The following is a 13872-nucleotide window of genomic DNA, read 5'->3' on the forward strand; positions in this document are numbered from 1 at the left end:
AAACCGATGCCATCAGCCCACAGTTTCTTTTATTGTTTTCCTGCTTATTAGCCTGGTGCAATCTTTTCCCCAATGTTATTCCTCCTTACAGTAAGTGCACTGTTTCTTCCCTGATGGTGGCTCACCTCTCTTTGGGTTACTGGCCTTCCAGGAATCCAATGCTGCTGTCAAAAAAGTAGCGTTCCATCCTGCATTCTCTTGCTTCTGCTGTTGTGCCCTATTGTTGAACACTTTAAAAGCAACATCTACCAATTAAGAAGGGTTCATTCCAATGTACCATCTAACTTCAGTAGTTTTCTTCTTATATCGGGGGTGCTTTGCCCAACAAATGTCATATCTAGCATTCTCTTATTTCTGGGGCCCTTGGGTTCTGCCTCAGTGTCTATAAGCTTGATAAATTCTTTCTAAAAAACATGGATGGATCCTCACTGGATTTTTGGTGTATCTCCTGAATTTTGTTTAAGCTCCTTTGCCTAGGTACTCCCTTTCAAAGACCCGCTAAGGTACACTTCCTACAATGCTGCAGGTGTGGTTGCATATCTCCATCATTAGGATCCTAGTCAGGCTCGGCAATAGGAGCTGCCAGATTTGCTTTTCTGCAGTTACATCTGGGAATCTGCTAGATGATGCTGGTGTGCTTCCTCCCTAGTGTCAATGACCATCCTCCTCTCATCCCCAGAAAGCATCTTATTCAGGAATGTAAATATCTGCCCAAGAGGGATGGTGAGTGGCAAAGACAGAAGGGAAAAGTTCAGTCACATGGTGGGGGGGGGGGGGGGGCAGTCTTTCAGTAAGTAGGGTTATGGCTTTTTAGTTCCTCTTCACTTTCTGCCCATAAGGGTGGTGTCATCTGCATATCTGAGGTGATTGATATTTCTCCTGGCAATCTTGATTCCAGCTTGTGCTTCTTCCAGCCCAGCGTTTCTCATGATGTACTCTGCATATAAGTTAAATAAGCAGGGTGACAATATACAGCCTTGACATACTCCTTTTCCTATTTGGAACCAGTCTGTTGTTCCATGTTCTAACTGTTGCTTCCTGACCTGCATGCAGGTTTCTCAAGAGGCAGGTCAGTTTTCCACAATTTATTGTGATCCACACAGTCAAAAGCTTTGGCATAGTCAATAAAGCAGAAATAGATGTCTGAAGAACTGCAAGTTAACTAGAAGTTACATTCACCCTGGAGACCACAATTTATAGGAAAACCCAAGAAAATGAATTATACATTAAAAAGGAACATTGCTAAAATATGTTGAGACCAACTTAACTTGGGATATAGCCTTGCCAGTTGCCCTTATATGGATCAGAACGGCTCCCAGAAGCAGGCTTAAATTAAGCCCCTTTGAAATATTGTATAGTAGGCCATTTCAGGTGTCTGCCCAGGCATGAGAATCTATAAATGCTTTGAAAGATCTAGCAGTTGCCAATTATGTTAAAACGCTGGGCACTGTACTACTGTTCATAAGTTTGCTTCCAGCAGGTCTGCCTATCCAGCTGCGATAGCCTTACATCCTTTCTAGGCTGGAGACCGAGTCCTCCTTAAAACCTGGAGAGTACAGGGGCCTGAATACCACTGTATAAGATCACTGAATACAAGTGATCTTACCTACCAGGCACTCATCTGTCAAGTTAGCGGCAGTAAAGCTGTGAACTCATCACACTCAGGTTAAAGCAGCCCCACTGTCAACAGAAAATGACCCAACTCCTAAGAGACCTTGAGAGCAGTGGATTTGTGAACACTTAGAAGATTTAAAGTTGCTCTTCAAAAAGGGTAAGGACTGAACTTAAAATTTTCATTGTAGAAAGAATCTCATCAGATTCAAATAATTGTAGTTTCAGAAAAAGAATTGTATCATTTACTAAAAATTTTAAGGAATATTCCCAACCTGAAACTCATCAATTCCATTTCACAATCACCCCCTCACCTCCCCCATTTGGCAGGAAGCAGCAAGAAAGATCATTGCCCCCTTTTCTACACAAGATTATGGAATGGACATTTGACAGTAGGGAATTGTAACGGAGCAGGGCAGGGGCTGGGCTGTTAGAGCAACTGGTCTTGCTCTGCCACTGGCATCACAGCACACACCGTCCCCTCCCCTTCCTCTGTATTAAAAAAAGCCTGAATTTGGACTCAGGGAAGATGGGTTTTTTGAGACACTCGTCTGTCTTCTTGATCTGCTAGCTTTCCAACTAAAGTCATTATTCCTGCCCCAACAGCCTCATTACCAGATTCACTGGCCTGCAAGCAGAGCAAGCTTAGGCTCTGTAACTAATAATGGAAAAATGTAATTCATCATCAGCATTGATTCCTCTCCCCAGAAGCAACCACTTTCAACTTCTTTAGGTTTTTAAAAAATTTACCATCATCTTTCTAAATAATATTTTATTGCTATTTTAAACATTATTGAGTAAGATGAAGACCTACATTTCTTTTATTAATTTATAAAATGCTGTTTGTTCTTTTCTAATTACTTTTGGCCACGCTGGGTCTTCATTGCTGTGTGCAAGGACTACTCCCTAGTTGCAGCACACAGGCTTCTCATTGCCATGGCTCCTCTTGTTGCAGAGCATGGACTATAGAACTCACTGGCTCAGTAGTAGTTGCTCCCCAGCATGTGAAATGTTCCTGGACTAGGAATCGAACTCATGTCCCCAGCAATGGCAGGCAGATTAACCACTGGATCACCATGGAAGTCCAAATGCTGTTTTTATTTGGATGGTCCGGGACGAGGTCTTGTGAGCTCTGATGGAGACATTTATTTTGTCCTGCTTGCTCACTTTCAGGAGGTTTTGCCTTTCACTCATTCCCCACTCCACACAACACACAGCTGTAGAGATGACTAACATCCTTTTACATAATGGCTTGGTAGAGAGCAAAATCAATCCCAAATATTCCCATTTATTAAGAATAATTTTATACTTTCTCTAAGTTGACCCCCTAGGATATTTAAAACAAAGTTTTTGTGCTTAAAAATAATGTTTGGCTTTGCATCTGATACCTTTTTCTCCCTATGGCTGATCTCTTATCAAGTTCTTGTATTTTGGTAATTGTTAACATTGATAGCTGCTTTCAATTTTTAATCTTTTGTACCTTTGAGATGCATGCTAAGAGGGTTAGTTTACCCCAGGGATTGAGAAACCATTGGGAGCCAGATCCAACCTGCCACCTGATTTTATATGACCAGAGTTAAGAATGGTTTTTTACATTTTTAAATTATTAGAAACATAAAAACTGTTGTGATGCATTAAAATTATATGAAATTTATATTTTGATGTCCATAAAGCTTGGCTGTAACACAAGCAAATTCATTTTTATACTGAACAACACAAAACAGTTATACAATGGAAAGAGTAGTTGTGACAAACTGTGTAGCCCATAAAGCCTAAAACATTTACTATGTAATGTTTTACAGAAAAAGGCTGCTACCCCAGTTTACACTCTTTCCAAGGTCCATCATGAAAACGGATGTTCAGATTGGACAAATTATTTTAAATCAACCAAGAGTTTGTGTTCTTTGTCTGAAAGTTTGCTCTTTCAGGGAATGCACCTCAACCAGAAGATTTCAAATCTCACACTGGAATGAGAAGAATTACAGGAAGGTAAGATAGCTGCACAGTATTGAAAACAGCTGTTTTTATTATGGGCAAAACCACATTATGTGGAAATACAGATTATGATGTCCTCTGGCAGGCAAGCATGAGACTATGGGTGATGGAGAACCCAGGGCTCCTTGCCTGCTGGCCTCTGGAGGGGGCACTGGGGAGGAGAAACTTAGTCAGGGCTTTTGGATGGGGACTAGGAGGCAGGCTTTGCCACCTGTGGAGTGGAGGCCAGAGACAGCCAGAAGCAGCCCCCTACATGGGGACTTCCAGCAATTTGTCCTTTCTCCTGTGCACGTGTTTTTTACTTTTCCTCCTTTACTGTGTTATTTGGTGTCACCCTGTACCTCCAGGGGCTGAACACTCAAGTTTCAGGAACCAGGCTGCATAGGTTTGGGTTTCAACCCTTCCATATATTAGTTTTGTAATTTGGGGTGGGTTCCATATGCCTGCCTACTCTGATCTATAGCAATGTGAGAATAACATGATTTGTTGCTTTAAGCCACTCAGTTTTAAGGTGGCTTGTGGCAGAGCAGCAAATAACCTCAAAACTCCTTTAAAAATACCTTTGAAAAAGCATTTATCCAGTTTTACCTCCATTTTAGTCTCCCTCCATTATTAAAATGTCATGTCCTCTACTGTATCCTCCATGTTGATGTCAAGAGTCATTTTTATAAAATGTTGTTTCTCCAATGTTTAAAATCCTTCAAATTCTCTCACTTGACTTAAAGTAAAACAAAAACTCTTGCGTTCTAAATCTATGGGATGTCTCTAATTTCTCCCTTCTCTATGCCCACAAACCTGCCTTTGCGCTCTATGCTCCAAGCAAATGGAATCTTTGCCATCACTGAACACTGTGATCTTTCTATACTTCTGTGCCTTTGTACTGGGTATTTCTTCTCCCTAAGATATCCTTGGGGAAGGAAATGGCAACCCACTTCAGTATCCTTGCCTGAAGAATCCCATGAACAGAAGACCCTGGTGGGCTGTGCAGTCCATGGGGTCGCAAAGAGTCGGACACGACTGAGCGACTAATGCACACACAAGATATCCTCTCCACCCTGCCCTAATTTGTAAAATCTCTCATCAAACACCTCAGGGATTACCTTCTTCAAAATTTTCTTAAAAATTAAAAACCTTCATTCTCAGGCTGAGTTAGATGCCTTTCCTTTGTACATGCCTTTATCACAAATTAAGAATTGGAATATTTTTTTTCAATTCTCCTAAGGTATATAGCTAGTATTATTCTAGACGTATCAGAGAGATTGTAATCTTTTATATATAATTTATATCTTAGGGTTTATTTCTCTAGGGAGAGGAAGGGCACTGCCTCCAGTTAGAATGGCTGTTCTAAACTACAGATTCTTTTGAGAACAAGAAATAACTATCTTCATTACTAACAGAGGGCCTAGTTTGTGCTTATTCATTAAACAAGAACATGTGAATAGTTATTATCTTCAAAGGAACTCAAAGGAAAAATACAGAAATAATCCCCAAAAGTTTTTAATTTCTGAGAATACCCAAGATACCTAAGATGTGGTCTCTGTCACATCTTAAACCGATCTATGTGTTCCACAGTGTCTGGTACATAGTAAGCACCTGATCATTTGTGGACATGTCTATTCCCTTTACTATTTAAATGATCTACATCTTGAGTTGTACCCAAATAGGCTTTGCAGTGCCACTAGGTGACAACAGGTTTGGAACCCCAGCCTAAGAACTAACTACTAGTTTGAATGACCAAGAAGATAAAAGTTCTTGAGAGTCTGGCAAATACTCAAAATTTCATTTCACTCTGAAACATAATCCTTGACCCATGATATGTTCACTTTGAAAATGGAGGTGGTGATATGAGACTAAGAAATAAAACCTCTTATCATAAAGTCTCAAGAAACGTGTAAAGTATAAATACAGTGAAACTTTAAACAGGTAGCCAACCAAACTTTTATTGGGGTTTTATTGCAATCTACTTTCGGCAATAAGGGGAAAGTAATCATAAGAACTCTGATCAGATTTTATTAAACAAAGCAGTTTTTCATGAATGCTTAATGTTAGTTGTATAGTCAAGCTCAGCTTCCAGTATCAACTTGAGTACCTTGTCATGGGAATTTATGCCAGAATGACAACAGTAAGGCATTGCAAGATCCTAAATCATCTAAGATGAAACCATATTTTACATATAATTTTTAGGACAGTATACTAATACTCTACAATAAATAAGGATTTAAAAAATGTGTTGCTTAGCCCTTGTTGAACTAAATTCAGTTATTAGCTCATTCTTTACGTACTCCAGTTAATAAAGGCTTGATTGTACTTCCAGAACTCTGACTTTCCCAAAGATAAAAAATTAGTTAAAGACAAAAATTAAGCTTAAAAGCAACATTCACACTTGTCTTTAAAAGCATGTTCACATCATATACGAGATAATTTCCTCATGCCTGGAAACATGGTTTATGTGGCAGAAAGTCATATACAAAGCATAACTAGAGGGCAATCCTCCCATCTCCATATCCTCCAAAAAGCCACACTTGGCCTCAGTGTAAAAGTTATATTTTATTGCCATGCTACAAAATGTATGAAGTTGGCACTGACAGGGAGAAATAGAGAACAAGGGTGGGGAGGGCAAAAGATGTTGTTACATATACAACAAGGTTTAATCAACAGTGGTAAATTTTGCCAATATTAAAAATGCAAACCAAAATTTAAAATGCTGATATGAAACAGCATTAAAATACCATTTATGCATAGTACAGTATCACTTATGTCTTATTAGAGAAATACGGAATGTTTAGAAATGAAATTAACCGTAAGGGGTAAAATTCATATTTCATGTACAATTTGGCAATGGTAGTCCCACTGTTAGACAATTTTTTTTATAAAATACAAAATCAAAAATCTAATAAGCTACCTTTATACAAAGTTGCTATATTTATGCCTTTACGTAGGAAAAAAACATTTATAATGCAAATTAGGACATACAATAATCTTACAATATTATACAATGTAATGAAAATAAAAACATAACACAAAATTTGTCCTTTATAAAATGTATATTTTGCATTTACTAATGCAAATGTGGCACACTGGTGACTACTGTACTATTAATACCAGTCCGTTTCCATGCTGTTATTATCCAATTGTCATAGAATTGCAATTGTAATGATGCTACAAAAGACTTTTTATACCAAAAAAACGAGGAAGTAGGGATGGGGAAGAGGGATGTAAAGAAGAGCAAAGACAGGGTGCTGGTTTGGGCAGAGTATATTATGGTATGGTCATAAAATATTTGTTAGTTTTTCAAGCCAAAAACATTTTCTATACATTCTGTGATTTCGTACCAATGCCTTTATTCAAATTTGGCAAACATCAGGGAAAAGGTAATTTAGTACCATATACCTCACATATCAGAGATAAGAAAAAGATGCCAATACATTAGTTACTTCTGAATGTTGTCTCTGATGGTATGTCTGTTTCAAGGAGATATACATATATATATATATGTATATGTGAATATACATATATATTTATACACACACACACTATACATTGCACAAACACTTGGACATTATGGGTTAGGAACAGCACAAGGGGAAATGGGATGTATTTTTTAGCCTGCTAAAACCTTTACCTTGAGGCAAAAATATGGTGGCACATTATTGGGAAATTATGAAAACATAAGGCCCCTGTCCCATTTTTAATAGAACATTATTGAGGTACATTTTTATATGTTGTGCCACTGATATTTTGGGAGGGGGTGTGATAAACACTAGCTTGACTCATTGAACTGTGGGGTCAACATTAATATCTATAAAAACAAAGATTGCTTGGCAAATTTTCTTAAGTCCCAAATGTGATCTATTCTGGATATACTGAGAAGTGAAAAGCTTTTTGCTGAGTCTTCAAAAGTAAAGTGCATGTCTCATCACTCCACAGCAGCAGTAAATTAAAGGAACTATTTGCCAATCTTCCTGGAGGGAGGGAAGGCACCATATTTTCATTTTTAAAGGAAGATGAACCTGGGAAATAAAATACACTGAGAAAAAAACACATGTAATACCCATATCAGTTTCCAACCCTGGTCTGGGATAAAAGCTGCTATGATCCATACAGATAAAAGAGGATTCCATTAGGGAGAAAACACATGATCAATGATTATATTTCCAAAGCCAGAAAGTGGGATCACATGATCTATCAACAGAACAGAATATCTAAAACTAGGTCTGTCTCAGAAAATCTGAAACATATGGCCACAATTATATCCCAATAAAATATCTCATTCTAAAATGTACCAAGTAATTGGTACATTCTTCCAGGACAGAGCTTAATGCCCATTACTAGACTACAGCAAAGGACAAGTAGTGTTCTACATTACTTTTTATTAAATAGGGACACGGGATTTCCAGAGATATCTAGAAATTAATACCAGTTGTATACATCTTCCCTAATACTCGTAGTACCTAAAAATCAAATTCTTAACAGACAAACTGGTCCCATTTTCAATTTTAAAGCACACAGTATTTAAAGCATAAACTGCAATGGTTATATTATAGTTGCTTAAAAAATATAAAAAGTAATCAGAATCTGGAAGGAAAAATGAAAAGGCTGAGAGAAAGAAAGAAAAAAAAAGTACCCAACCTCCAAAATAAGTAAATAGGTCAGCCCTTTCGTTTGGAGGTTAACGTTCGGTCTTGACTGCTTGTTTCCGAGAAAACCATATGCACTGGTTCCGTCGTAATTCTTATTCCACGTTACAAAGATCATCACATAAATTTGGCACAATTAGCAATCTACTCAGAAGAAAGCATAAATGGAACAATACATGAAAATGGAAGCTGCACACCTATACCACTGTACTCTTTTTAGAGAACAGTGAACACTTTAATAAGCACCAAATTCACAGGAAAAAAAAAATTCTGCTATGCACATAAACCAATGGCACTGAAAATGATAAAGACACCTTTCATAATTTATCTTCTTTATAATGGTCCCACCACCCACTGTCCTATAATTAGGTCATTTACGGGACAGGTTGGATGCTATATGACTGAAACTTTTTTATGCTAAATTAACCTTAATTACATCTGATAAATCCAGATCATAATCTCAGAAACTTCCTCATATTTAGAGGAAATAGTGACATATTTTGCAAGGTTATCCAACCTTCTTTCCACTCTACCTTCTCTTGTTTCTCTAGGATTTGGGAAACTGGAAAATTCTTGACTTTCCAAGAGCTAGACATATGGACTCTATAATCAGTTTACATAAACTTCATTTTCAATCCTAAATTATGACACAATCTCATTGCTATAAGACTTCCACTGTACCTGCTATGCTGGCAATAATCTTAACACTCTATTAAAATCAAGGGATAATCCAAGATCAGCTGTGAGTGAAAGGACAGAAGAGCTGAGGAGCAATCAGTGGGCGAAGTGTAACTGCAGCCCTGTGACTGAGGGGATCACTGCTAAAGTGCTGGAGAGTGCCCACAGAGAAGACACAGTACCTTTAGGGAACTTTGCATGTTAAAAGTACTTCCTTTTTTTCCCCCTCTCTTCTCAGCTGCTTAAGAGATCACCTATGGACACAAGTGAAATTTAAAATTGAGAGAATGCTTTTATCAACATGAAAAGTAAACAGCATATAAATAAATACTGGACAAGGGCAACCCTGTTACAGAATAACAGTTAAGTTCCAAATGAACCTTCAAAACCACAATTGGGCAAAAATGCAAACTAAACAACAACGAACATATACCAATTTCAAAACTATGTACAAACTCAAACATTTTAAATTGAAAAAGACATGAAGCAACAAAGTTAGACATCCCAAACACCAAAGGAAAAACTGAAGGTAAATGGTAATCTAATGGCACAAATGCCTCCAGAGGACAATGTTACTGTAAATAATCTGTAGGAGAGAAACTTTCAAGAGATCATGGTTCAGATTTTTCAAATGTTTTTGGATAAAGTGACCTGAGACTGATTCTTGAGCCTGTTTATAATTCTGATTAAGATACTTGGGCATGCCCTTCAAATGACATCATGAGATGACGAAACAGAAAATCTCATCTCTTTCTTGCCTTTCAACACATCAACGGCACACCATGTTCATGAATGTAGAACTTTCTAGAAATGCTGAAGGCAAAGCTGACTGGTACGTAGGAGGTGTGGTACTTCTATTTCCATTACATATGTTTTGGCTCAAGTCAAAAAGCCTACAATTAATGAAATAAAGGATTCCTGATGTTACATGCTGGAGGCCACATACCATGAATAGTGAATCTACAAATAGTACTTTCAAAGCTACAGTTATCTGTTAGCAATGCATGTTATCAAGAGGCTCTGTTTTAAATGCCAACCATGACTTACACATGAATGATACATGAGTTCAGAATTTTGATAAAAATCGACCAGCATGTCACTCACTTCAACTCTCATTTTAAATAGGCACTGTGAAAATGGGAATGCTGCTGTACAGTAATGAGTAGTATATAATGAAATTAGTGTTCTTTTATGAGTACCTGCTCTACATTAATTCCCTTTAAAGAAGCACATGAAATATTCAGAAAAAATTTTTTCTATCAGTCTACAAAAGGAGTTAGTGTTCAGAAATAAAAATGAAGCACTTGCGTCTTCATTTTTTTAAAAAAAAAACTTCACAAAGGTGCAAATAATGTAAATGCTTTCCAGGGCTCACATCGGCAGATCAGTACTATTGTGTCTAGTTTTCCTAGATGTACCATCATCTCGCGGCAGTGCTTTCTGCAAATTGGACATAGCAGCAGTTCTCTCGATGTCTATCACAGCATACAGCTCTGTGCGCCTGGTAGGGGTCTGTGGAAGGGGAGTGGTAGGCGTTTTTGGAGTCTGAGGGTTGTCAGAGTCACTGCCACCTTCCAAGTCAACCTGTATGTAATTGAGCTGCCTGTGTTCTAAACTTGGGCGTCTGATATCAAAGTTAAAGACTGTCGGCGTACAGTCCCGACGCCTTGAATACTCTATTTTGTGAGCACTCGCCGGCACTGTTACATTCTCTGTATTTACATAGTTATGCATTGGATCTAGATTATTATGGTAGCCATTCAGAGATGGGGTCTTTGGTCCTAAGTTGTCATCTTCATCCCTACTTAGCTTGCGGGCTTCCCAAACAGGAGGCAAAGATGGTAGATTTTCGTAGTTTAACAATGCAGTTCTTCTCTGAGCTGAGTTGTTGATATTCTGGGTATCTGAGGTACTGGTGGACGGCAGACGACCTCTCCTGAACCCTGAAGCACTGGGGAGAGATAGGCCATTTAGATTTTCATACACCAGTTTGTTAACAGAGGGCACATCTCTTCGCTCATCACTGTCATAGCCAGTGTCCCATTCTGTGTTATTTGCACCACTTCCACTGATTTGATCTCTTCCAAGTTGTTCCAGTTTCTCTTTTTCCATTAATTGCTTTTGAACTGGTGTTGGTCCTAAGACAAATTTGACTCCTTCGGGTTCAAGAAGAATCTGAGGGTCCCTGTCCTCAATATTACTTGACTCTTCTTTTGGTGTGTTGCTTTCAGCATTAGAAACTCTTGCCTCCAATGGGACATGCACACTTGTGCGGTTTTTCCGTTCTTCTTGCACACCTGTAGTGTTGACATAGGTATGTACCTAAAACAAAACAGGAAAAGTGAGTAGCTTGGTTAAAAGAAAAGAAAAAAGAACAAAAAATCTGCCTGACTATATCAATTAATTAACTTTCTCTCTATATTCTTCAAAGCTTTTGTACCTGTTTTTTACTAATAAAAAGGTTGGGAGGAGGTGGGAGAAATGTAGAAATGTCTTCCTAGCTGGATAAAAGAATAACTACTTTAAAATAGATGTGATGGTGAAACATGATAAGCATTCTATAAAAAGTCAGGAACAAACAGGGATTATTACTTTGATGTTCTAGAAATTCTCATCAGTGCATTAAAACCTGATTTAGAAATAGGAAATAACAACTATTAAAAAGGAAGAGAGAAATTTATCATTATTTATAGATCATCTGACTATATAAAGAGATAAACCTTATTAGATTAATAAGAGTTCTATAAGATACATAGATATAAAATAGGTTCCACCTAGTAGGAAATTATCACTATTTAGAAAAGCTCATGGTATTTGGGGGAGATAATATATTAGTCTTTACATAAAATCTGAAAAACAAAAAATAAAATTCAAAAAGAGGGATATTTAATTATAGTAAGAACTCATTTAACAAGTAAAAAATACAAAGAAATGTATTTTAAAACAGTGAAAATTTCTTAATGATAAACAGTTATACTGTTGACAAAAGATAAGTACAGCTAATTAATACACAGACAATGTTCAACCAGGTACATCATTCCTAAAATGAAAACAGATTAGTTGGGAATATTAAAGTGCTCTGTTAAAAACACTGACAAAATCTGCCTTACTGCTAGTAGTGCACTATTTACAAAAACTGTACTATAAAAAGCTTTCCTTTGATGTTACTGTAAGAGAACTGAGCATTAGTTTGGTCCGTCTTCATCTATAGATGCACCTCTCCTGTGGACCCACAAACTTAACTGTAATGCTAAGTTTCCTTCAACACCTATACATATTTGGGTATATGTCAGCAAATATATGCTTTGTCCTCTGAATCTTCACTTCAAAGGTCATATACAAAAATGACAACTAAAATTCAAATTGACTAAAACCTTCAAGTGTTAGCATAATACTCTAGCCCCACACAATGCCACTGGACAGCAGCACATGCTTACTTGTTCCTCGGCCACCAGCAAAGGATGCGTAGATTCTTCACCTACTGAGGGCAGGCGGGCACTTCCCACGGAAGGATGTCTGCTGGAAGGATGGGATGAAGCATCTCCGAACGAGGGATATCGGGGATATCCATTGGGTAAGTTCTGAGCAGCAAACCCTGGAGCTGAGTTTGCGTTTATTGGTTTCAGAAAGAATGCAGGGGTAGGGCACAGAGAAAAAAATGAATGAGGATACAATCAGAACTGAGAGGTTTAAGGAGGTGTTTCTGGTAAGATACATAAGAAACTAGAGCAAAACAGAACCTCCCTCCACTTTTAACTTTCCACTCACATTTAAAATAATATGAAACACTTTGTGTTTTCATATTTAAAATGTTTACAATTATAGCTAAAAGTTTTTCAAAACTCACAACCACTATATTTATGTTAGCCAATGGTAATTTCTAACATGGTATAGATTAAATATCCATAGTCTACAGTTTATAATAGAAGAGGGGAAAATGACACTTACTTGTAGGTGTTCGAGGTGTCCTAGGGACTTCCAATTCTGTCTGATGGTTATTCCTTTCAACCACGGGTTCCTCCACTACATTTATACTATTATTCTGCATAATCTCTTGTAACATATTAAATAATTCTTCTGCACGAGCACACTTAAAGGCAAAGATTCCTACAAATATAAACCAGAAGAAAAAAACATGGTCACGACATCTAAAAAAGACAAAGGAACACCTGTCAAAGAACAAAATTATAAAGGAAGCATTCTGTGTACCAATAGCAAGAAAGGCCTTTCAAATAAATGTTTGATAAATTAATTATATTCCCTGTTTCAAAACACAAACCCAAAAGAAAGTTCACAGAATAATTTTCATTTGTCCATGGGTGATGGCTCAAAATAAGGAAGGCAAAAACAAGATTTGCACACTTGCTCTAGTCTGCTTTCTAACAGCAGGGGGAGTCTAACCTATCATTACCACAGGAATCCACCATTTGATAGGCGCTTGCTCTGTGGTTTACAATCGTTACCTTGTTTAATTATTGGGTACCATTCCATTCTGATACAGAAGGAATTTGATGCAAGAGGTTCCCCAACTTGTCCAAGGAATTTCAAGAAGTAGGTAGCAAAAAAATAAAACTATGTTCTGCTTAACTCCAAAGTTTAAGTTCTTTCCCCTAAGTTGTAACAGTAAAAGTGAAAGTCACTCAGTCATGTCAGACTCTTTTGCAACCCCATGGACTAGGCTAGGCTGTCAGGCTCCTCGGTCCATGGGATTTTCCAGGCAAGAATACTGGAGTGGGCTGCCATGCCCTCCTCCAGGGGATCTTCCCAACCCAGGGATCAAACTCAGGTCTCCCGCATCGCAGGCAGATTCTTTCCTGTCTGAGCCACCAGGGAAGCCCTATAACAGTAAAAGTGAAGTGAAAGTGAAGTTGTTCAGTCGTGTCGAACTCTTTGTGACCCCATGGACTGTAGCCTACCATGTGAAAATCAATCCATGGGATTTTCCAAGCAA

The 13872-nt window shown here is 37.8% G+C and overlaps 1 protein-coding gene and 1 long non-coding RNA gene across 5 annotated transcripts in view; one reads left to right on the forward strand and one right to left on the reverse strand.

Annotated features, from left to right (window-relative positions):
- Window positions 1-769: 769 nt before the first annotated feature.
- The window catches only part of LOC139183120 (uncharacterized), a 35422-nt gene continuing 22319 nt past the window's right edge, over window positions 770-13872 (forward strand). The window contains exons 1-2 of the long non-coding RNA XR_011566605.1: window positions 770-1771; window positions 3540-3600. This is a non-coding gene — a long non-coding RNA (uncharacterized lncRNA). The remainder of the gene's footprint in view (window positions 1772-3539; window positions 3601-13872) is intronic.
- The window catches only part of FRS2 (fibroblast growth factor receptor substrate 2), a 109711-nt gene continuing 101369 nt past the window's right edge, over window positions 5531-13872 (reverse strand). For all 4 annotated transcript variants that reach the window (XM_019960830.2, XM_070789311.1, XM_070789309.1 and 1 more), the window contains 3 exons: window positions 12870-13028; window positions 12359-12522; window positions 5531-11243 (listed from right to left, as the gene is read on the reverse strand). In XM_019960830.2, coding sequence (XP_019816389.2) covers window positions 10293-11243; window positions 12359-12522; window positions 12870-13028 — 1274 coding nt within the window. In that variant the 3' untranslated portion in view covers window positions 5531-10292. The remainder of the gene's footprint in view (window positions 11244-12358; window positions 12523-12869; window positions 13029-13872) is intronic.

This window comes from Bos indicus, chromosome 5, assembly GCF_029378745.1.
Source record: "Bos indicus isolate NIAB-ARS_2022 breed Sahiwal x Tharparkar chromosome 5, NIAB-ARS_B.indTharparkar_mat_pri_1.0, whole genome shotgun sequence".
In the NCBI taxonomy this organism is placed as follows: domain Eukaryota; kingdom Metazoa; phylum Chordata; class Mammalia; order Artiodactyla; family Bovidae; genus Bos; species Bos indicus.